Source organism: Xiphophorus hellerii, chromosome 11 (assembly GCF_003331165.1).
Source record: "Xiphophorus hellerii strain 12219 chromosome 11, Xiphophorus_hellerii-4.1, whole genome shotgun sequence".
NCBI classification, from domain to species: domain Eukaryota; kingdom Metazoa; phylum Chordata; class Actinopteri; order Cyprinodontiformes; family Poeciliidae; genus Xiphophorus; species Xiphophorus hellerii.
The window spans coordinates 24,063,748-24,087,638 of NC_045682.1; the positions used below are offsets into that span (position 1 = coordinate 24,063,748).

At 40.2% G+C, this 23,891-nt stretch overlaps 2 protein-coding genes across 2 annotated transcripts; one reads left to right on the plus strand and one right to left on the minus strand.

The window, feature by feature from the left end:
- Positions 1-544: 544 nt before the first annotated feature.
- On the minus strand, positions 545-15,988 carry supt6h (SPT6 homolog, histone chaperone and transcription elongation factor). Its single transcript, XM_032576027.1, has 37 exons — positions 15,857-15,988; positions 14,231-14,341; positions 13,987-14,160; positions 13,516-13,589; positions 13,232-13,409; positions 13,061-13,142; positions 12,641-12,896; positions 12,450-12,551; positions 12,013-12,126; positions 11,808-11,897; positions 11,445-11,587; positions 11,177-11,322; positions 10,983-11,090; positions 10,478-10,758; positions 10,239-10,393; positions 9,549-9,744; positions 9,269-9,408; positions 9,027-9,144; positions 8,848-8,924; positions 8,316-8,451; positions 8,068-8,205; positions 7,314-7,481; positions 7,087-7,214; positions 6,706-6,913; positions 6,457-6,604; positions 6,205-6,347; positions 5,983-6,123; positions 5,645-5,840; positions 5,422-5,567; positions 5,180-5,272; positions 4,978-5,091; positions 4,757-4,881; positions 4,331-4,443; positions 4,167-4,244; positions 3,201-3,379; positions 2,584-2,855; positions 545-2,160 (listed from the first exon to the last, which is right to left on the minus strand). The coding sequence occupies exons 2-37, from the start codon at positions 14,328-14,330 to the stop codon at positions 1,965-1,967; spliced, it is 5,256 nt and encodes a 1,751-aa protein (XP_032431918.1). The 5' UTR covers positions 14,331-14,341; positions 15,857-15,988; the 3' UTR covers positions 545-1,964.
- A 2,082-nt stretch (positions 15,989-18,070) lies between these two features.
- Positions 18,071-23,486, plus strand: sdf2 (stromal cell-derived factor 2). The gene is made up of 3 exons (XM_032577369.1): positions 18,071-18,332; positions 20,248-20,444; positions 22,601-23,486. The coding sequence occupies exons 1-3, from the start codon at positions 18,149-18,151 to the stop codon at positions 22,898-22,900; spliced, it is 681 nt and encodes a 226-aa protein (XP_032433260.1). The 5' UTR covers positions 18,071-18,148; the 3' UTR covers positions 22,901-23,486.
- Positions 23,487-23,891: the final 405 nt, after the last annotated feature.

The following is a 23,891-nucleotide window of genomic DNA, read 5'->3' on the forward strand; positions in this document are numbered from 1 at the left end:
TAAAGTATATAAAGGAATTTAATATCTTTATACCAGAGACATTAAAGGGGAAAATGTTGTTATTCCTTCCCCTGCACCTCCCCCAATCAGTCCCTGCAGACTAGTGGCAGCAACAATGGATCTGCTGACCTCATCATAGGAGCTACTTCTCAATCCAACGCAGGTAAAAATATTGCAAAAGGCTTCATGGAAAAACATTGTTGTGTTGGAAAGAGTAAGAGCTTCTTAAAGAGACAGAACCCCAATTTTAAGTCAAATTTCTTTGAAGTTACGCTTCATAATTGTGCTAAAAATGATACTTTGTGCCTGGAAAATACATAAAAATTTTATTTCAGCTCATTGGTTTTAGGCTAAGAATTACTAACGCCAATAATAAGTTAATATTTGCAAACCCCAAGAATCAAATGCCTATATTTCCATTACTAGTTTCATGAAAGAATCACCAAATACTTTACAGTTAAAACGGTTGCACCAAACATATTGATACTTTAATCCCATCTCCGTAGGTTCTGTGTTTTTAATTAGGCATGAACAAGACAAAGAGTTTACTATGAACACTTTTATTAAAGAGATATCAGGTAGAAAAGGTCATCAGCAGAATCAGAGACGACATTTCTCTACCAGAACCAACAGCTGCTGACAACCAACCAGTCCCTCAGGTTCAGTATCGTAACCTGGCAACTCAAACCAAGTCTGCTTACTTAAAAACATTATTTTAAAAGAAAATGCATCTCATGAAACCATGATACGTTGCACAACGCAGATTTAAGCACACCATTACAAACCAGTGCTGCTTGCTTGGGACACAGACTGTACTGTGGGACACCAGACACGGGTCAAGAGGGAAGCAGAGCGGCCTTGAAATGCCAAAAAGACGATCACAGAATGTGCTTTTTTTTATATTATATTCATTCTACTGAAATAAATGCGTGCAGTTCTGAATATTACAGAGTTGGGAATATGAACAGAGTAGGCAGGAATCTGTCTGATCGGATCTTCTTCCAGTAGTGTTGCAAAAACTAAACCATCCACTGAAGCATCGTAAATTCACAGCTGCAGGTGTGAAACATTTTGCTGATACTGTCTCATGACGAGTTAGAGTGGTAAACGTAACTCCAGGTAAAGTGAAACCGGAAACATTTAAAATGCATCGAGTTCGGATAAACTTGAAGACGTGTCACTGACAAAACTAGGATTTTGTCAAACATCTCAGTTTCCTATAAAAATATCAACAACTTCTACAACAAAAGGGTAACTAAGTGGAGCCACTGTTTCCAGAGAGGCATGTTGCTCATGTTCACATCAGGGGATTTGTACCACGGCCCAAAGTCAGCTGATCATAACACAATTAGCATTAGCCCATGTCTGTCCTTTAGAAACCCCGCTCTGTTAACTCGCTATCAGTCTGTGCAGTTAAGTTTGTGTTTATTTTGACAGATGTGACGAGCAGAGTCTTAAAGTTCAAAGAAAAAAAAGAAGTCTTTATTCATACTGACGCATTTCCGTACAAATATTAAATTTCCTGATTGGCTTGGCAAAGCGTTGTTTTGGCAACTGCTTTCAAAACTCCACATGTCGACGCTTCCCTTCAGCCAAAACCGCTCAAAGATCAAACTAAAAGCAGAACCAAAGATAGGACAGCTTGTCTGTCAGTGTCTGTGCAGGTCCATTTCCCAAATGTAACTGAAACTTCAAGTATTTCTTTTTTTTATATATATCTTTGTACTACTTTTCTGCATGACATGCAAAAACACTTTGCAGCCAGAGGAGACTGGCAAAAGGAGAGGACATGAAACACCTGGTATGAGATGACAGCAGGAAATGAGGTGGCATGAATGTTGACACCATGTCGACTGCTGCATGAATACCTGAACGGAATAAAGGGTGAAAAGTTATCCAGGTGAGGCAGTACAAAGGATGAAGTAGAGGGGGTGACGGGGTGCAGCAACGCCCCCCTCTGTGTCCTATCGGTCCATTTCGTCCAGCAGGGGCGTGGCGTCTCCGGCGAGCGACATGGGCGTGCTCTCGATCATGGGGCTGGGCGAAGGCCGCGGCGTCATCCTCTGGGTCTTCTTCCTGTCCTCTGCTTCTTTCTCCTTCAGCCACTGTTCGGCCATCTTGCCCCAGTCGACCGCCGAGGAGGAGGCGCTGCTGCTCGGCCTGCAGGGGGAAGAGAGAGAGAGGGATGTCAGGATTGTAGGTTCCCCACCGCCACCTAGTGGCAGAACACCAACACAGTCAGAAAAGCATCAGTTCAGTACAGGGACGCAAGGTATCGATTATTGATTTAATATAAAGTTCACTGATTTTATAGGTCAACTAATGATTAATTGCCAAGCAGCTATTTTCTAAAAAAACCTGAGTTTTCTCTTGAATGAAGACGGCGTGTGTAATTTCTTGGACGGCTATTTTTTACTTTTACTTGAGTAAAAAAAAAATTGAAGTAGTGCTACTCCTAGATGACTACTTCACCTCTGGTTATTAATTAATCAGTTGGGACTAATTCCAATCTAACAAACCATTTATTGACAATCATTGATTAACTGTTGAGAACAAATGAAGTGTTTCAGGAGATGAACTCACTTTGGCTGCGGCGGCGTCGGCTGTTGCTGCTGCGGCGTTCCTCTGCGGGACGAAGAGGAGGACGACGGCGTGCCGGAGGCGTGGCCGTGGTGGCTGCTGGGAGCGCCGTGATGGCTGGGATGTGGCAAGTGTGGGTGGGCGTGTACGTGTGAGGACTGGGGGGTGGAGCCCGGATACTGAGGAGTGCCGAGGGGCTGCTGGCTGGGCGTTGTGTAGGAGTAACTGGGCGTCATCATGGGCGTCGCCATGGGCTGCTGTGGTGTCGCAAACACCTGCGAGAAACAAATAGCTCAGAATTAAATCCTTTGATATGTGTGGCTGAAGTGCAGCTGTAATTATCTCAAAATGACTCAGCTTCGGTGTTTAATAAAGTCTTAGCTTCCACAGCTGATCACTGATGTCTTACTGCTAATGTTTCACTTACTCTTGGTAACGCTGTACATAAACAGAAGGTGACATTATCCTGAGCTGCAGCGATTTTCTCTAAGGCTCCTGTTCACTAATACCACAAGAGCTCAGGTCGTCTTGTATCTTTCATCATCACAAATAAACTGCTGCATCCTCTAGAAATCACGAAATGAAGCTTTATTCAGTCTGCTTTAAGCCCCAACAGTTACATGATAAGCAGAGGAGCTGCCTCCCCCTCCTCCTGTGCTGCCGCCGTAGCCGTACTGGCTGGAGCCCCACTGTGCAGGGGTGGCGTTGGGGTTCTGGTTCTGGCCCGTCACCGCGGCGATGGCGTTGAACATCTGGGAAGTCATGTTGCGTGGGAGGGCGTTGACGGCTCGCGTTAAGTCTGAGGAGGAAGGAGGGACAGAGTTTGTACACTTATTGTAAAATTCAATAACTTTTTAACTTCAAGCTTTTCCAGCTTTGGAGAAAAAACAACTGAATTATTCACTATTATATGATTTTATTTGTTACTGTTATTGTGATAGTACTCTAAATTCTAGGGTAAACAAAAATAAAAATAAAAGTTTTGAAAAGTCTATTTCACTTTTCTAGTACTACTAGTTTAGTCAAACGACTTTAGTTAAACTAGTTTAGTTTAGTCAATTAGTTCTGACTAAACTAAGAACTAATTCAACAAAAAAATCCCGTAATTTTAATAACGTTGTTTAACGTTAAAATATAACCCAACTTTTATTCCGATAACACAAATCAATTTGTTATTTCAATTGAGCCATTAGAAATAATAGCTATTCATGATGTTACAATAAAAAACCTTCCTGCTCAAATTAAGTACTTAGCAAACTATTTAAAGTTACAAAAAGAAAATGTATCTTCTATTTAATCTGCTAGTTCTGTCAAAACAAGAAAAGACTGATTTAACTCTAGAAAGCGTTAAAAAAAAATTATCCATCTTTTTATTATTGGGTGTATGAAAACATTGTTTCCAACATTTCTAATCAAACTGTACGGTTTGAATATCAAGCACTTTCAAGGACTTTACGCAGAAATCAAGCACTTTCCAACCCTTGAAAACATTTTCAAGGATTTCAAGCACCTGCACGAACCCTGCAGGGAATATGTTGCAATAAAAAATGCACCAGGCTTTTAGTGTGGACAGAATCTGGACTCACCTGCAATGTTAATATTGGCTGGCGTTGCGTTTAGAGATGCAGGGGTTCTGGTTCTGCTGCTGTTGGTGGGAGTAATACCTTGAAAGGGGGAGAAAATGTCAGACCTCTGTGGTGCTTTTAACGGATTTATGAGGCTCTTACAGTGGAAGTTATTGCTTCAGTACCTGGCACCGGCTCCTGATAGTGGTCCTTAAACCATCGAAAGAGTCCATTCACTGTGGGAAAGATCTGGGAACGGTAGCGGAAACCATCTGGGGTGATGGTCACATACTCAACCCTACAGGCAGAAGGGAAAAACAAGAACATTTAGCTTTAACACAGTATATTTTACAGGATTCTTTCCATTTTGCTTTTCTTCTGCCCCAATTAAAATAGTTCAGATTATTGTTTTATTTCTTATTACTGAAAGATGAGTTTATTTAGAGGTACAGTAAAGTTAAGAGCTGCTTTCTGCCTGACGTTCTGTGGAGGACGGTGGTTTGTTAGGCCCAAAGAATCCACCTCAAACTTTTCATCAGAATCTGTCCGTCTCAGTGTTCTTTGTAAAATCATGTCACTAAGCCATTATTACAACGAGAAATTCGACCTACCGAGGTTTTCCACGAGGCTGGTAGCCCAAAATAAACTTTCCTGGCAGGTCTTTGCAGGCTGAAATAAAGTAAGGAATGAAAGTCGGCTTCTCTCGCTTCGTCCTGATCAATAATTCCTCCATTTTCTATCAAAGACAGAACAAAACAAACGGCATGAGAAGACAGAGGACTATAAATAAGTGACAATCTAAAGACAATAGAAAAAGAAAATCGATGTATACCTCTTTACTTCCTCCGCTGCAATCCTGGAAGTATTTATGTCCCAACAGATCTCGTGCAAACGAGGCCATCGGCTGAATGTATCGAGCTGTAATTTCATCTAGATCTTCAAATTCCTGCAGAGCGGCACAACAAGTCGTCTTTAAAAGACGTGGCAACCACAAAAATATTTCCAAACATAAAATGTGAAGCAAAATAACTCACTTCAGTATTGATCCAGAGTGTATGGCCCAAGCTGAAAGCATTTTCTTTGCCTTCTTCCCTCACATCCACATGCTGGTAGATGCCATCAGCCACCTAATACACAAACACAGAGAATGGAGACAAGTTAAACAAGAATGGATTAATAAAAGTAATCCGAAGCATAGTTTATTTTGAGATTTACGTTTTCTTTTTTACCAGCTGAATTATTTCCCCATCCCCATGTTCCCGTCTGTCTCGCTTACTTTCCAGGTGACGGTCAGATGGTTCTCCCCTTTGCTGCTGGGCCTGATGATCAGGTCTCCCTGGTCCAGCGTCTCCATCATCTTCTCTGCCTGGCTGAAACTGATATTGTGGAAGTTGGGGTGGGCGATCACACGCTTTATGTATGCTGAGGGGAGAAACCAGAACTGCATTAGTAAGGAGCTCGATTGAATGTGTGTATAAGCTCTTTTTGTTTACACTAACGTGTGCGCTGCTGTTTCTTTTTGAACTCTTCATCCAGTTTCTGGTCCTCAGCCTCCGTGTCAAAGTCGTAGTAGCTGTCCTTGGGAAGCTTCCACTCGTTGTTCTTGTCCATCAGATCTGAGGTGCGGCACGTGAGGTCAACGCTGAACTTCTCGATGTCGATCTTCATGATCCTGCAGTGAACCGTCATGCCCACCTGAGGCAAAAGAAACATTTTTTTTTTAAATCACACAAGTTAAAGGTTTATAGAACTGGTAGTGGAGTTCTTTTTTGCAGGTGAAGTAAACAAAAGAAAAAAAAAGTCAGCAAATCAAACCACCCATGAAACATGGATTCACCTTGACCCTCTCCTCGGGGTGTTTCACCACTTTGTCGCTCAGAAATTTGGTTGGAATGAATCCCTGGACGCCGTTATCTAGCCTGCTCCGAACCCCGATGGCCTGACCGGGACAGGAGCCGCTGTCAAAGTGATTCCACACCTAAACAAAGAGAAAATGTCAGGAACAAAGACGACTCTCAGCTCTGAGAGTTCATTTGTTTCCTTTTAGCGGCTCTGGTACCTCACTCAGCTCGGGGAAATTGTCCTGCTGGCAGAAGGGACACTGCCACAGGCCTGTAGCGTCGTTCCGAATGGCCTGGTCGTAGCTCTCTCCCTGGGGCCGCCGGTGAGCTATACCAGTCACTATACTCGTTATTAGCTTACCTGGAAGAAAAAGGGTGCAGAAATGTAAACAATGGAACACATTTTCACCTGTGGGGTTTAGGATTTCTACTGCAAAGAGGTTTGCTGATTGTTGGGAGTCTATGTGTACCGATATAAAAGGTCTCTGGGGTTTCCTTGGTGAGCAGATTGAAGACCTCCTCTGTGTTGGGAACTCTGTAAGGAACCCGAAGGTCTTTGTACCTGCAGCTCAGCTCTGCTCGGATGTCATAAAGCGTGATTCCCTTGTTGCCGTAGCCCTACAGGTAGAGGAAACGAGCAGAAAGAGACGGCCCGCCTCCTCAGCTTTATTTCACTCTGACAACGTTTTCACCGTCTGAGCATCTCCTCTCACACTGACCTGTCTCTCCAGCTCCTCAGCGAAGGCGTCCAGGTCCAGATCCTTAAGGCGTTCCGGGTTTTCTAGGATCTCCTCCAGAGCTCCGGCTGGGTTTGCATCTTCTGCAGACTCGTCGTACTCGAGGGCATCGACGGCCATCTTGCGAGCCCATTCGTACGTCTCAGGGTGGACCCGAGAACCGTCCAGCACTTCTATGTAGGAGTCCGTACTGTCGTGAGTTTCAGAGAGAAGATGTCGATAAAAAAACAAAAAAAAACCCGGTGCAACAGTATACCATAGATATCAACATTTCTGCTTTTCTGTTTGTCTATCAGATAAAACCTGTATAAAATAAAGTTTCAAACAGTTTTATTGTTATAAATCCCAGGTTATTGCATCAACCTGTCGCCAAGTGATGCTGTGTCGATCTTGATGAAACCAGCGCAGTTGATGAAAACTTTGGGTCCCATGTGGCACATCGTAACCAGCTGCGTTCTGTTCTCCAGACGAGTGTTGTTCTGCTTTAAGATCTGCTCAGATAAAAACAAACACGTCACTCAGATGGTCCGCAGGAAAGAAATTATGAAGAAATGTCTGATTTTAATCGAGATGAACGGTAAAATCCTGACCTTGAGGAGGTGGGCTCCCTTCCTTGGTCCCAGACCGCAGACATACTGGACCAGGCTCTGAGTGTGGGGATGGGCAATCGCTCGGTTCACATCCACACCGACCTCGTTGACCCGGTTGATGAATTCACAGTAGAGAGCGTTAAGCAAATCCTCCTTCACCACATGTTCCTAAGAAAGAACAATCATTTGTGAATATGTGCTTTATGTGTCTGTTTGACAAACAAAACATAAAATGATGAGCATAAAAAAATCAAAGCCTATTTATTAGCATTAGCCCTCTAAGGTTGTGGGTCTGCACACACTCATGAACTCTAACTAACACTCCTAGTAAAATCCAAAACGTCACTGCGCTCCGTTCTCTTCCCGTCTCCAAAACTCTCTCCAGAGCCTCTCGTACCACGTGAGAGAGGATCACCGACAAAAACTTTTCATTGGTTGTTTTAGAAATGTTGTGCATTTAAGAAAATTGGAAAAATGGGTGTCATATTGCAATCAAGCACTTCCTGGTCACAAAACGTTCACTGAATGAGCAGCAAATGAGAAAAATGCGCACAAAATTATGGTGAAATGACTGATCATAAATCTGGTCTTATTTGGAAGTAAATAAAAAACAAAACCAATATAACAACACTACTTCTAAAAGGTTTGAAGTCATTGTTGTCCAGCGAAGTTGAAGTGAGCATTTTTGTTACAGTAGCCTTTTAAATGTGATTTAAGGGTTAAAGTTCATGAATCAGCCTCCTGGATGTCTCACCTGCAGTGGGTGTAACTTGAGGCAGAGAATGTCTTCATCAGTGCTGCAGACCTGAGCGTATTCTATCAGAGGATCCTGGATCTTCCTGGCGACGGAGACGGCTTGTCGCAGCAAGGGAGGGTAATCCCTGAAATCATTCTGCAAAAATAAGAAGGTTCTGATAAAAACCAGCAATATAACCATAAAAAACCCGCTGATGGTTAAAATGTTGCATAAAACTCAGTCTGCAGGATTAATCAAGAATTTACCTCTGACTTCTTGCTGTTCATGTACAGCGTGGCCAGTTCGTTGTCCACCAGCTCCACTCCGACGGCCGGCAGAGAAGACTCCTGCTCCAGCTCACTGATGGTCCTCTTGATGTCCTCCATGATCATCTGAGCATCTCTGCACAGAAAGCTCATATTTAGCCTCGTAAATCTGTCATAACTTCTAATAAATCTGATAATTTCCTAAAGTACACTCAGCATTTCCTGTTCAGTTATATTTAGCTGCCGGGATGCTAGCGTGGGAAAAAAAAAATCTCAGTTTAGAAGAGCGTGGAGCCTACTATTACTTATAACTATGGCCTGTAGATCCACACAAAGGATGTGAAATGAAACTATTATGGAGGATGCAGTTGGAACAAAATTCTGCACTGAAATGTTAGGAACAACAATTTATTTGGCCACAAAATCATGTTATTTAAGTGTTGAAAATGATTCATTTTTAATACTTTATTGAAAATCCTTTATCCCGTAGGTATCAATAGACACTGATGTAACAAAATAACCAATTTCTCACCGATTCTCCCCAGCAACAGCCACCACATGAGGTTTCTTGCTGGAAAGAAATCTCTTCAGATTTTCAACGTCATGAGCCTGTAGGTGATGGAGACAACAGAAAAAAGGGGAATATTTCAAAAATACACTCAGAGATCAAATCTGAACATCTAAGATTGACACCAATTCCTCCTTTTGAACCTTTTTCTCTCTCTCATCCTCCCTGAAGGCATTCCTCCTCTTCATGAAGTACGGCAAGCGAAGGAAGTCCACCACCTCTCCATCCCCGTTGATCAAAGCACAGAAAACTGGTGTGTCTCTGTCAGAGGAAACAGAAATCTTTAAAACTCCTCCACAAGCAAACGCTACCTGATTTTCTATCTTCAAACTTAACTTGCATTGTATAAATTTTAGCAAAAGATAAATAACTATTGAATACCAACCTGCTGGGAGCATAGGCCACACCCAGCACACGGATGCCTTTCCCCTGGCTCTCATCCATCAGGTCATCATCTTCCTCCACCTGCTGGTCGGGCCGGTAAGGAGCCACCTTCAGCCAGTTATACAACCGGCGGCAGCAGGACTTTTAAAAACAAATGAGAAACAAGTTATTTAATAACCATTTCAGAAAAATATATCAGCAAGAAGTTTGCTTTGGTGGTAATCTGATGTAAAACTCTAGTGAATGTTGAAAGGCTTATTGTGGATTTTCTGAGCCGTTACCTTGACGATGCTCTCTTTAGCCTCAGCGATCAGTTTGCTCTTGAGCTCCTTGGCCATCTGGGGGTAAAGGAACTGGTTGAGAGCTCTCTCTATGGCGAGAGTTCGCTGCCTGTTCCACTCCTGCACCTGGTGGCTGAACTCGTCCCTGTAGTAAAACTGCTTGATCTCATCAAAGTAGGTCTGGTCTCCAGCATACCTACAAAACAGATGAAAACACGGCCGTGGGGAGAGAACGTGAGCTTCAGCTTATCATTACTGACTTTAAAGCTTTGAAGTTTACCAAGAGAGATGAGTTAGGAAACCAACGGCTGCTTAAAAACTCAGAGTTTATCATTTCATTAACCTCTTTATTTCCCTCTATAAGTTCAATAACATTGTCAGTAATGTACAAAAAACTGAAGTAGAGCTAATAAACCAATGTCAAAGTAGTGTGTATTTTTAAAACAAAAGGAAAAAAAATAAAGTTCTCTATTTTTTTCAAATGAAAAGTCATAAATGTATTAGATGAAAGTCAAAAACATTTAGTTGAGCTCTGATGCCTTCACGCAACGCTCACATTTAAACCAAGAGTAAATTACATAAAAACAACCACTATTTGCTCACTCTAATTAGGTAATTACTGAAGTGAATTTATTAAACTGGATTTTAAGTAGGGGTATCAGAGTAAAGGGGAAGTTATTGTTAACTTACCCTTTGACCCCTATGAGATCTATGCAGATATCAATGGAAAGAAGACCCTCGTCCTCTGCCAGGCACATCTTCAGGAACTGATCCCCATTCAGCTCTTTCACAGGTTTATTCTTCAGATATTTAAAGGAATATGCAAAATGAGCTTCATCTACCTCCTGTTGGAAAGAAAAAAAGACGAGTTAGGAAACTATTTTTCCCCACATGTCCACATCTAAAGCTCATTCTGCTTGTTCTCGTACCTTTTTGCCTTTCTTTGTAGGTTTGGTGTTGATCTTGGCTCTCTCCTGGAACGTCTGACGGAGGACGTGCCTGACCAGCGGCTCTCGGGCAATCTGCATGGCCACCATGTACCGGGTCCCTTCCAGCACCGCCTCGGGAGTCGAGAACTGACTGCAGATGTAATCTTTGGCCAGCTCTAGCGGCTCGGCGGGGAACTGCTCCGTCTCGTGGCGTTGGTAGCTGTCTCGCAGATTCTCTCCGAACTGCTCTGGGGTCAATCCGAACTTTTTAGCCAGGCCGTCTGGTGGAAATATGGAAACAGAAATATAACGATGTTGTTCTGATAATGGAAACAGAAATATAACGGTGTTGCTCTGATAATGGAAACAGAAATATAACGATGTTGTTCTGATAATGGAAACAGAAATATAACGATGTTGTTCTGATAATGGAAACAGAAATATAACGGTGTTGCTCTGATACAACATAGGCGTGGTGGTATGAGTAGCAGGAAAAGTGGCTAACCGAGTCCAACACTTTGACAGATGCTGTACATATCCCTACGAGACGCCAGCTTCAGGTCGGGACCTTTCTGCTCCTCCTCCTCTTCAACCTCATACTCCTCTTCCTCTCCTAAAATTAGAGAAAGTCAGAACACAGAACAAAGTTTTAACTTACCAGGAAATAATAAATTGGTTTTCTCGTGTAATCCTGCTTACCATCTTCTGAGACTTCTTTGATTTTCTTGAGCTTCTTCTTCTTGGATTTTGCCGCGTTCTGCATCTTCGGGATGTCTCGGCCGTAGTAGAGCAAAAAATGATTGTAAACATCGCTCAGCTCTTCAAGAGTCTGCACATCCTTCAGCCTTGAAAATGTGACAAAAGATATTTGAATTTACCAGAACTGAGAGGTAGACAAGAATACATTTAAAAAAAAACAACTTTATTTTTAGCTTTTCTGTGAAGTCCAGTCAGAAACAAGCAGTACCTCTCCATGTCGGCTGTGTCCAGAGGGCGGATGCCGTCAGCCAGCGGTTTGTCCGGGTCTGCAGATATCTGCTCAAACTGGAAGGACTGCATCTTCTGGAACAGACGGGTCAGGTTCTGTTTCCGGGTTTTCAGCTGCGTCCACTGATCAGAGGAAGGAAAATAACAAAGTCAGTAACAGATTGAAGACTTTCGTCATCCAGTTTTTGGTAGAGAGCGAAAAGAGAAAAACGATAAATCATGGAAATGGAAATTTAAAATGATATTTATAATCAAGCTTATTTAGAAGCAACGTGTGCAGTATAATTATTTAAGTGTTGAACTTGTGATAAATTGCTTTGAGAGAAGCTAGTTGTAAGAATACCTTTTCATCCCACTGCCACACCTTCCACAGGTCGTTGATGTTCAGCTCTGGCTCTACATATTCCTTTCTGTAGAAAGCTATGAATGGAACCTGAAGAAAAGGTTTTAATATAAAACAAATCTGTCAGGTTCTAGATTCAAACTAAACATATGGAAACAACTCATTAATGATTGGAAGTTTTATGATTAAATGAAACCCGCCGCACCTCAAACTGTTGATTTCTCATGAAGTTCAGGGCTTCTTTGATTTTGGCAATGGTGCTGGGTCCTTTCCTGCTGAAGTTTGTTGTCGTTCCTCTATCAAGATAGTCGGTGCTTTCCTTTAGCGGTCATCAAAAAAGAAAGAACATATTTTTTTGTGAAGAAGGAGCTCAAAAATGAGACCCAAAAAGTGGACAAAACAGGGATGAAGTCTTTAGACTCTGCCTCTATGATAATCTTGAATAAAAATACCACAACATCAGGGTATTTACACAAAATGTAAAAATAAAATCTACAACAAAAAAGTGTAGGTACTGTCTTCCAGCTTTTCTGTTTATATAAATTGCTGGATTTAATTAAACAGAAAAGCTGGTAGAGTTCCTCTATACCTTGATTCCGATAACCAGTCTGTGCTTAATGAGGTCTGGAACGAAACCAGTACCTGCATGGAGATGGTCAGAGTGGAGAACCCGTGTCTGAAGATCCACTCTGCTTCTTCCTCCAACTCCTCATCCTCAGCAGGTTTAACAGGGATTGAACGCAACTGCAGGACAGAGCAGCAGCAGATCCAGCAACAGCGCCAAGTTCAACATGGGAAATCGGGTTTACACAAACAGAACCAGCAGCACAGACCTGGAACCTCTCTGGCATGTCAGTGGAGCGGATCTCGTTGTCCTGATCGGTCATGTGACTGCTTTCCAGCTCGCTGGGCTCATACAGCTCAAAGATGCTCTTCCTCCCCTGCCTCCTCTTGGTCTGCTTCTTGGGCCGGTCCCAGCCCTCTTCGTCTTGATCCTCCTCTTCCTCTTCGCCCTGGTCATAGGCGTCTGCGTCAAAGTCGGCAAAGTCAAAGTCTCCACCAAAAATCTCCTGGGCCTCCTGCAGGGCTCTGGAAAACAAAAAGAAAAATCTGCTTTCATTCTTTCAGGGATTCCTGATGTCAAACTTTCACACTGATGGATTCATTTCTTAGAGAAAACATAAAAAGATACAAAAGCGTCTCGCTGGAAACATTTTTAGAACAAGAAATTTCAGCAGAAATCTAAAACTCACGCGTCTGTGTATCCTGAGAACTTCTTTCCCCTCTTCTTGGTGATGGGCTGTCCGTCATCATCCACAATAAAATCATCTATATCTGTGGGTCAAACACACACTCACATTAACACATTGAGAGTTACAACTATAAAATTAATAATAGGACTTCTTTTAGATCTTTTTGCCAACCTGACTCTTCATCTTCCCCCTCTTCTTCCTCATCTGCTTGTTGAATTGGTTCGTCGACAGCTTCGCCGTCCTCCAGCTCTCCCTCACCGTCAACGTGAAAAATCTCATCCGCGATCAAGTCTTTCTCGTCATCATCCTCATCGTCGTCCAGCATTTTAACGCGGTCGTATTTCTTCTTCTATAAAACAAGCCGATAAGCAGGTTTGAGATTGAAAAAGGAGGCAACAAATGAGCAGAAACATCATGTCTACAACACGCAGGACGAAAATATTTCATTTTCTTACCCTCCTTTTCACTTTGACACCCAGATTTTCCTCAATCAAGTCAAGATCATCGTCATCCAGGCAGTCATCATAAGCTACGAAAAAAAAAAAAACAAGAGAAAGGTTTGGCAACAGGAAAGAGACTTCAGTGTGTTTGCTCAAACACTTACTATAGGTCATTCTCAATCTAAATACATCTGACGATATAAAAAAAAAAAAAACTGCAGCAGTATAGCCAACAATGCCTTTGTGTTTTAATCATTTTAGCAAATCTAACACAATGATAAAAAAAACAGAGTTAAACGGTAAAGTAAAAGATATTTCGATTCAAATGTCAGACACAGAACCACAAAATCTTGATAGAGCATCTCTGCCATAATCCACGTAATAACACAGTTAGAAGACATTTATTACATCTACAAATAATTACACTCTTCAATAGTTTCATTAGTGATAGTAGGCACCGTTAAAATTAACATCCAGTGAACTTACTCCGCTTTTTCCGCCAATGTTTTACTTCCTCCTCTGAGTCGCTTCCTCCACCACTGTTGCTTTTCTCAGCCTCTTCTTCTCCCTCTCCCTCCTCATCATCATCGTCGTCAATTAGTCCACGTAAATTTCCGTGCTCATCCTGCTCCTCTGGGTTCTCAACATCCTCTTCTTCGTCTGTTGTGAAATGAGAAATTGGAAAACCGAACGCCCTCAAAGATTTCAAGCTAACGCTTTCACATCTTACCATCTTCCTCCAAGAACCTCTGGGTCTTCTTAGGTTTCAGGTCGCTCTCTTCAAACTCCTCCTCTGATTCCTCGGCCTCGCTATCAATGAAGTCTGACATGGCTGCGGTTCCTGGGAAAACACACAATGCTGTGGGATGACGACTTCCCTGACACCTAAACGTGCATCAGTCAACAAGAGGTTCTCCTGTCATGTTTCAATTATTTTATTTGAACATTTTAAAACATTAATGTGTAACACAATCCAACTGCTTTTATTTGAAACAGAAATTTAACAATTATCCCTATTGCAGTGATACTATAACAATTAATTGCAAAATTTATTTGCAAAGTTTAAGAGGCTTTGCTTTAAATTTAACATTATGGCTGACGTTTGATGTTTTTGAGCCTGAAAATAACAGATAAATAAATCAGTCAACTTTGAGCCAGTCGACCAGCTGTGTGTTGCTACAGACGGGGAAGGGTTTGTACTATAAAATCCTTTCACCCTCCAAAAAACTGTTTACTACAGGACATTCTCTGGCATTTTATTAAAATAACTTAGACTCAGAAATAGGCCAGCAACAGCTGGTTATGTTGAAAATGGTTCAAAAAGATAGTTTCAGAACTACTAAAATCATCCCTGTTAAAATCCTTTTGATAAAATGCAAGAAAATCTTACAGAGTAATGAAGAGTTTTCTTTGACTGTATCAAGCAGAGTTCTGCATATTTATCTTTCATCTAGGAAAGAAAATCCCCTGTTTGGAAAGTCATGGTTCGGATAATAAAGAAACACAACCCATAAGTGTAATATTATATTTATGTCACTACTTGGAACAGAAAGAGAACCGAATCCTTGTATCTTTTTGTTTTTTTACATTTATTTAGCTAAGAAAGCAGCAGCAATAAGAGGATAATCTCGCTGCAATGGAGGACTGAGATTCAAAAGTCCTTTCCTCCCTCAAAACACTTAAGAGTTTTACATAATGATTGTTAATTTGTGGCACAGAGAATTAACATTAATACAGATTAATACAGGGATAAAACCGGGATTGCTGTGAGTCGTTATTTTCAGTCAATAAATTAAAACACCTGCGTTACAACAAGAAAACTACAGCAATGCTTTTAAAAATATGTGTAATACCAGTATGTCGCAGTGCGTAGATCCAACATCATCGGAATTAACCACAAGGCAAACTGCCTCCAATACAATAACTAGCTACATATGCAAATACTGCTACCTGGTGAGAATTAAATATTTCCTTTTTACGAATGATAAGTAGTACAACTGGCATGTTACAACCCTTTAGAACAACAAAATTTAATTACGCTAACATTACTAGCAAAGTTAGCAAGTTAGCTAACGACAAATCGCTCTATAATGGGGTGATTTTATGCTAAACGGTCTCATTGACATTTTAATGACTAAACGTAACAGTAGAACTCCAGCTGCAACAAGTTCGCGGTAGCGGAAAATAAACCGTTGCTTCTGAAACCGACCTGGGAAGCAACCATTAGCAAGCTAGCGCGTTAGCGTAGCGGTGCGTTAGCTTGAACAATAACAAGCAGCGTTAGATTTAGCGACCGTTACCAATACATCATAATGTTGACATCTTTCTAAAAGGTCAACAATGAATTTCAACTTACACGTCTCAGTGTGGTGATATAGTCCGAATATGATTTTAATAGAAACTGTTTAATGCTGTGTTTTGCGTTTCTGAGCTTACACCACTAAAAATGGCCGAGAACAAGCGGCGTGATGACAATTCCGGTGTAATGTAAAATTGTGCGTCCCGGAAAAGATTCATCTTCTTCTTTTGTGTAAGTGGTACACCAACTCTATGGCGAATTACCGCCACGTAGTGGACACTCATTTGGAACCAGCAAACGTGCAAACAATTTAACCAAGGCTCTTGCTTGAGTCTAGAGGGGATGAGGAATAATTAAAATAAATTCGACTAGACGTGTACTTAAATATTTTGTTTTTTACACTCACTAAAAACATTAATCGTAATAATAATCATCATCGTAATAATCATAATAATATGATTGATTTGAATGCTTTATTCAGCACACTCATGGGGAATTTTTTTTCTTTTGCGTTACCTCGCAATACTTTTGCGTTACCTCGCAATACTGTACTGGTTAGTTATGCAGCATAATTGAATACTGTAAGCCTTTCTTATGGTGGGCGCCGTACTTTATGCTTTAATATAAGGTTATGTGAGGTTTTTCCATGAATGTTAGTATCTTTTTGTGAAATATCTGAAGTTTTATATCTTTCTTTAGGGTAGAAAGGCGCCACAAACCTACGATATAAACAGAAACTTTCCGTAAGTAGGAAAGAAATAAAAAATACATCCTAATTTGGACTATTTCTGAGTTATTATCGAGGGTAATAAATCATCTGACAGTTTTGATTGTGTCTCTGTTGTGTTCGTAGTCTGAATGGTTTAAAGAGCTGCTTTCAGTGCCGCTCCATCTTAACCTAAACAGACATAAACATGCAGTAAAAAATAAATCAATTTTCAATCAGGGTTTTGTTTTTACTGTTAACAAGTTTTTATTATTAAAAACACGACAAACTAATGATGGTAAAGGGCCGCACTGGGTTAACTCGGGGAATCTCATCTGTCCGTTTATCAATCAACTCCAAACCTCTTCTTTGTTCTGTCACAATTATCGATTTATTCCATTTTGATGATCAGGCTCCAAACTTTGCAAGGACTGACCGCCCCGCTCACCGCTTCCTAATACACACACAAAGCCAGTATCCTTTCCATTCATACCTGGTGACGTCACTCCCACTTCGACACACCTAAGTGTCAAAGCCGCCTGCTCCTGTCATATCAATAATTACTTATTTCATTCATATGGCTCTTACAGAGCCTCAGTGAAAACTTGTTTATTATTATTAACTGTTTGGTGCAAAACACTGATTTAAAATCGATTTTTTTACTCCGTGTTTATGTCTGTTAAGGCGAAGATGGAGCGGCACTTCTAACATTCACGGAAAAACCTCACATAACCTTATATTAAAGCGTAAAGTACGGCGCCCACCGTAAGAAAGGCTTACAGTATTCAATTATGTTGCATAACTGACCAGTACAGTTTTGCGAGGTAACTCAAAAGTATTGCGAGGGAACGCAAAAGTTTTTGCGAGGTAACGCAAAAAGTTTTGCGAGGTAACGCAAAGGTTTTGCGAGGTAACGCAAAAGTTTTGCGAGGTAACGCAAAAGAAAAAAAATTCCCCATGTCCCCTAGGGGGCTCCGTAATCTACCAATATGGTGGTGGTAGTCAGATATAATAACTGAAAGAAAAAATCAGGATGTGCATCCCTGCTGTTATTTTCTGTAGTCTGTTGTTTTTACGCACTTTTTATTGTTATTGTTATCATCTGCATATGAGACACAGCAATAAATGTATAAGCAACCAAAACTGAACGACATAAATCATAAAACATTCACCGCCTCACGAGGCTATGGGTATTACATTACGCAAAGGAACTTCCTGCAGGAGTTGAGGCACAGACTTTGATGGGTGACTAAATATTTTGTAGCACCCATATGAAAATTCTGTCTTCCATGATGGAAAAACGATGCCCCCTGCTGGTTTATCTTAAAGTCCAGAAGAAAAGATTTTTTTTTTAAATAAAATATAGCAGAACATATAATCTGCACTCTGTAATCTTATATTTTGAAATAAATTGAAAATGTGTTCAGTTTAATCAATTATATCAAAGTATTACCAAGGGACAGTTAGTAGGCAAAAACAACGGAAAGCACAGAAAGTACCGACCTTACTATTCCAAGTCGCTGGAGGCGCTAGATCCATGTTTTCACATGGATACTGTACAACTGTAATGACGTAGCGATAACTGTTACAAATCTGAAAAGAGGCATCGACCGGTGACAGCTCGATTTTGTGGTGTTGTCGGAATGGATACCTCAAACTGTCGGAATTCTCTAGGCTTCCTACTCCAAATTTTGCTACTACTCTCCAGCATATGTGGGCTGGCCATCGGCTCGGAACTCAGCTTTGTTACGTGCGGATCAGTTATTAAACTTTTGAATGTAAAGCACAACGTCAGGCTGCACTCGCACGACGTTCGCTACGGGTCTGGTGAGTTTAAACGTCAACGAATGATTTAATGTAAAATGTATATTATCGTGCTTTCAAACACCAGCAACGGCTTTGTTGATCAATCACATCTGGTAGCGTATCTGTACTGAATAGGACATCGCCAGTTTCTGTGTTCAAAGGTTGTTAGTGGATTAGTGTGACATATTTCACTTCATATTGGCTCCATATCGCATATATTGTCGGTTATTTGTGTCCACAACTGAACATAACGCAGATTTATAGGTTTCCTACACAATCAGGTGTGAATTTGACCCTTTTTATGTTGTTTCTTACTATCCCTTCAATGCGTTGTGACCTTTCTTTCGCTTAAATTAGGTTTTACTGTTTAATCAGGCATTTTGTATTGTTAAAAATGAAAATACCCTGAAAATAAAATAGTCAAAAACAGATTACACATATAGTGCTCAAATGTGTACTTTTAGGTCAGAAGTACACAGTGCCTTGCAAACAGATCCATTCCTCTTAAATAATTTTAGATTTTGTCTTGTTACAGCCTGTAACTCCTACTGGGATTTTATGTGACAGACTAAAATAACACAGTGCTTAGTTATAAATTAAAGACAATCAAAACATGGTTTTAAATATTTTATAAGAATTTATAATAAAAAACATCTAAAACAAGTGGCATGCATTTGTATTTAGTGTTCTGTCCTCTGAAATGATAAGTAAAACCTAAGAGCTCATCTGTGTGAAATACTGTCTCAGGATAAATCCAACCACTTTGTGAAGGCATCAGAGGTTTATAACAGAGAATTAATTAACAGTAAAACCAAAAAACACACTAGGACGGTCAGACATAATGTCATGGAAAAATTTTAAGTGGAGAAATCGCTAAATCACGCATTGAACGCCTCACAGAGCACGGCTTAACATGTCATCTGAAAATGGATAAATTAAGGCACAAAATAAAACTTAAGCTGGCAGGCGGGGTAAGAGAATATTAATCAGAAAAACAGCCAAGAAACTAATGATAAATCTGGAGGAGCAGCAGTGATCCACGGCTCGGATGAGATAATCTGCTGACAGAGGAACCTCACACATCTTTTATAGGAGAAATAGTCATGTTAATGTCAAAAGGAAACCATAACAAGACACGAGGTATGAAACTGGGGTGAATGTTTACCATCCACCAAGAAAATAAACACCAACATAGAAAAAGAGCTGCAATGAACTCATTTAGAGCAAATCATAGTCAAAGTGCAGATCTAAATCCAATCGTGAATCAATGGCATAAGTTGAGATTATCTGTTCATAGATCTATGTGCCGTTATTGGTCCCAATTTCCTTAATTTTGGGAAATCGGTAATCGGCCGATACTTATGTGAAACCGATCTTATCCACCGATCTTATCTACCTCAGCAAACGTCTAAAAATCACTCGCTGTCGTCTTCTACTCTCCTGTGAGAGAGATTTGACTGTTAGTCCTCCCCAACCGGGTCAAATCGGCACACTTTTGCTATATTTAGCAACATTTCAAATAAACAAATTGGTATCGGCCAAAATCAGAATCGGCAGGTCAGGTTTTGCGCTCCTAGATCAGATCCATCCAATCTGATGTAATAAAGTTATATTTAATTCTGCAAAGAAGAACTCGGAGGATTCCTAAGGAGACTAAAGAATAATGTAGATCACACTATTCAGGTTTTTACTTGTTAAAGAGAAAAAATAAAACATGTTTCCTAGTTAAGCATTACTTGGTCTATCTAAAAAAAACACATGAAACACAAATAAGTTCCTGTTTGTAAGTAAACAAACCTAAAGTAAACTATTAAGAATTGTTCTATAATTCCCAGTAAATGCTGAAACACCTGAAATGTAAATAGACTTTATTTCCTAAATTAGTCGGTTTGATCTCTTTGAAATAAAAGCCATAAACTCTGACTCTGTGCGGCAGGCAGTGGGCAGCAGTCTGTGACGGGCGTCTCGGCGGTGGAGGACAGTAACAGCTACTGGAGCATCCGAGGGACGAGCGGCGCCTCCTGCACTCGGGGAACGCCGGTCAAATGCGGGCAGACGATTCGCCTGACTCATGTCAACACGGGCCGCAACCTGCACAGCCACTACTTTGCCTCGCCGCTGTCCTCCAATCAGGTGACTTATTCATTTATTTATTTTGATTTAACCTTCACCAGGTAAGTTCTCATTTTCAACAACAGCAGAATATCATAATACAAACAAACAAAAATAAAACCATATTCGTACTGATTAAACACACTATTTTAGGGATGTTGTGATTATAAATTTTGCTGGATGATAAATTGCTAAACAATAATGTTCTTGTTTTGAGACCATTATCAATTAGTATAATGATAATGGCTTAATACACTGCAAAAACACAAAATCTTATCAGGTATTTATGTTGTGTTTCTAGCGCAAATATCTTAGTAAACTGGAAATAAGACAACACTAATTGAGAACTAACTTTTCAGCAAGACATAGCAGCTTGTTTTAAGTAAATAATTCTTTAATATTGATGAAAAAGTAACAGGTTCATTAGCAGATAATTTCACTTATAACATGGGAAAATGTCTTGTTATAAGTGAATTTATCTGCCAGTGGAACTAGTAATTTTTCATCAATATTGAGGAATTATTTACTTAAAACAAGCTGCTATATCTTGCTGAAAAGCAAAACTTTCTACTTGAAAGTTTATTTTTCTTATTTCAAGGGAAATAAGAAAAATAACTCAGATATTTGCACTAGAAACTACACAAAAAACACCTGGCAAGATTTTGTATTTTTGCAGTGTAATGCCAGAATGCATTCTCAAAAATTAATTAACTTTAAACTCTGTAACTGGAAGACATTTTAAATATCCAAAATAAATGAACAAAACAACAGAAAAAACAAATAAAAATTAATATTGGAGTCTCTCTAAACAAAATTGTCCTTCAAACAAAAAGCTAGTTGAGACTAAAGCACCAAATTGAAGACTTTAGTTATCCAGTCGTTGGTAGTAAGAGAAAAATAATAAATTATGCAAATGGAAATGACTGAGTTTGACTTAATTCTTGGCACGATTATAGTTATAAATTTGTTAGAATGGGAGTGTTGGAAATATTGATGAGTGAGTGAAGGTGTGGAGGATTTTTTAGATTAATTTATACCAAATTATTAATGTGTGAGAATAGAGTGAGTGTTGGTTTACAGGTGAGTGTAGATGTCTGTGTTGTGATGCGGAGGGGATTTCAGTTATGAGAAGGATTACACAGGAAGCTCCCCACTGAGGTTGGTTAAAATCATTCATGTGTAAAAAAAAAACCAGCCCTGTTATTTGTAGGGTTATTTTTAAAAAAATAAAGCCGATTATTAAAATGGTTCAGAAATGTGCCAGAATTCACCAGCATGCGGTCATGTTTAAGCCTCTTGACTAATCACAGTAACTGAGTCTAAATTAAATATGTGCAAATGTAAAATAATAATAATAATAGTAATAATGATGATAATAAGCTGCCCTTTGAGTTTATTTATGCCCCGGGCCAAATTTATATTATTTAATTGAACTAACTGAAAGCAGATTCAGGTCAATAAAGTGTGAAAAAACTGTCTAGCTTCAATAATAATTAGGAATTAATTTTGATCTATTTTGATTTTATGTGTTATTTGGTAGCCATTATTATGACCCTTTCTGCATTTCAATCCAAACAAATGGAATCTATGGCTGCGTTCACACTGCAGCCTGAAGTGAAGGTCCGATACGTATCCTATTCAAATGTGGCCTAACGTCCAGGTCGCATTCAGGTAAAAACAAGACAATAAAACAATGAGACCCTCTAAAAATATTGGAACAAATCTAATAAAAATGTTACATTGAAAAGTAAAATATCCAAACAGCTAAAAATGGAAATGAGATAATTATAAATAAATAAAATATTAGTCAGAAACAGTCAACATCATTCAGTCGAAAACATATTCAGTATATGTTACTCAAATTCGACCTTGGTTTGGTGTCTTAAAATAGGATTTTGTTGTCGCTACTCTAAGAGAAGAATATGGATTATTTGGGGCAGAACCAGAACGTTTTGGCCGAGTAACACCTTGTACCAGCTGGATAAACGCTCATAAAGATCTTCAGATAAAAATGTTGATCAAACATTACAAAGAAGCTTAGCTGCTTGAACATAAAATTAAATAAATGAAGGGCGACTCAATACTTTTGCACAGGGTACTTTTGCTGCATGCAAAAAAAAAGACGAGAAGCAATACCAGAATCAACATGTTTCATCCTCTCACGGTGGCGTCCGCAGGAAGTGAGTGCGTTTGGAGAAGAAGGGGAGGGTGACCACCTTGACGAGTGGACAGTCCAGTGCGGCGGATCCGTGTGGAAGCGCGAGGAATCCGTCCGCTTCCGCCATAAATCCACTGACGGCCTGCTGTCCGTGACGGGGGAGCAGTACGGGCGGCCAATCCACGGGCAGATGGAGGTCCACGCCATGTCGAATCCCAGCCAGCACAGCTTGTGGAAGGTGATGGAGGGCGTCTTCATGAAGCCGAGCGAGAGCCCAGCAGGCGGCCGGGACTTCGCTCACACACACACGGAGTTCTGACTTTCCTCTATTCATCCTCAGCTACATCTGTACCAGCAGCCACCTTCACTGTCCCAAAATGTTTAAATCTGTGGATAAGAACCGTGAAAGATCCAGCAGCCACACTCAGTTGGAAAAAATTAGTAAAACAAACAAATTTGAACCTTCCATATACCTTCCATATTTGTTGCGTTGGGTCCAGATTAGGGTTTCTTCTCTGCTGTTGTTGTTACTCTGCAGCTCAGGAAGCCTTCTAGGTGAACATATTGTTACACTTGTGCCTTTATCTGCCATTAAAAGAAGTAGGTTTACATTGCAGTGAAAGCATTTTATATATGAATCTTTTATGGCATTTAGGCCACACACCTCCAGATCAAAACTCAAACAGTATTCCTGTCTAAAATTACCCTTTTTTCTTATAAATTATTCCACATGCCAGAACAAACTTTGCTTAGGATTGTTTTTTTCTTTAATGATGTTGTTACTTGTCAGTGTTCAATTGGTTCTTAAGTCTCGGGAGAGTGCAGTGTTACTAACGCAGACGTTTTATTACGACATCAAACTGACAATGAATACCTCATAATAAAGATTTTTTATGCAAACAGTCTTCAGCATGACTTTCTTTTCTTTAATTTGAAGTCAAGCAGTTTTCATCACCTCACAAATCCCTTAATTAATAAAGGATTTGCCAGTGAGGCAAGCTGCTAATGTCTGTCTGGACCATTAGACGAGCCTAATGCCTTGTTTGTCCAGATAATGGCGTGTTTGGGTTCATTATCTGACAGATAATGGGGTTTGAGAGGATGAGGGAATCAGTTAGGAGGATAATCTAACTTGTATTTGACCTGCACATTGACAATGAGTCCCGATGCTGAATCTGCTCTGCAGGACGTGCAGCGAAGCGTTAGTTCACAGACTTTATTGTTTTTTAAGCAGCAGTTCTTGGTAATGGGTTCTTTTTTGTGTCTTTTCACACCCACTGAATTTAGTTCATGACCTGCATGGACTTGAT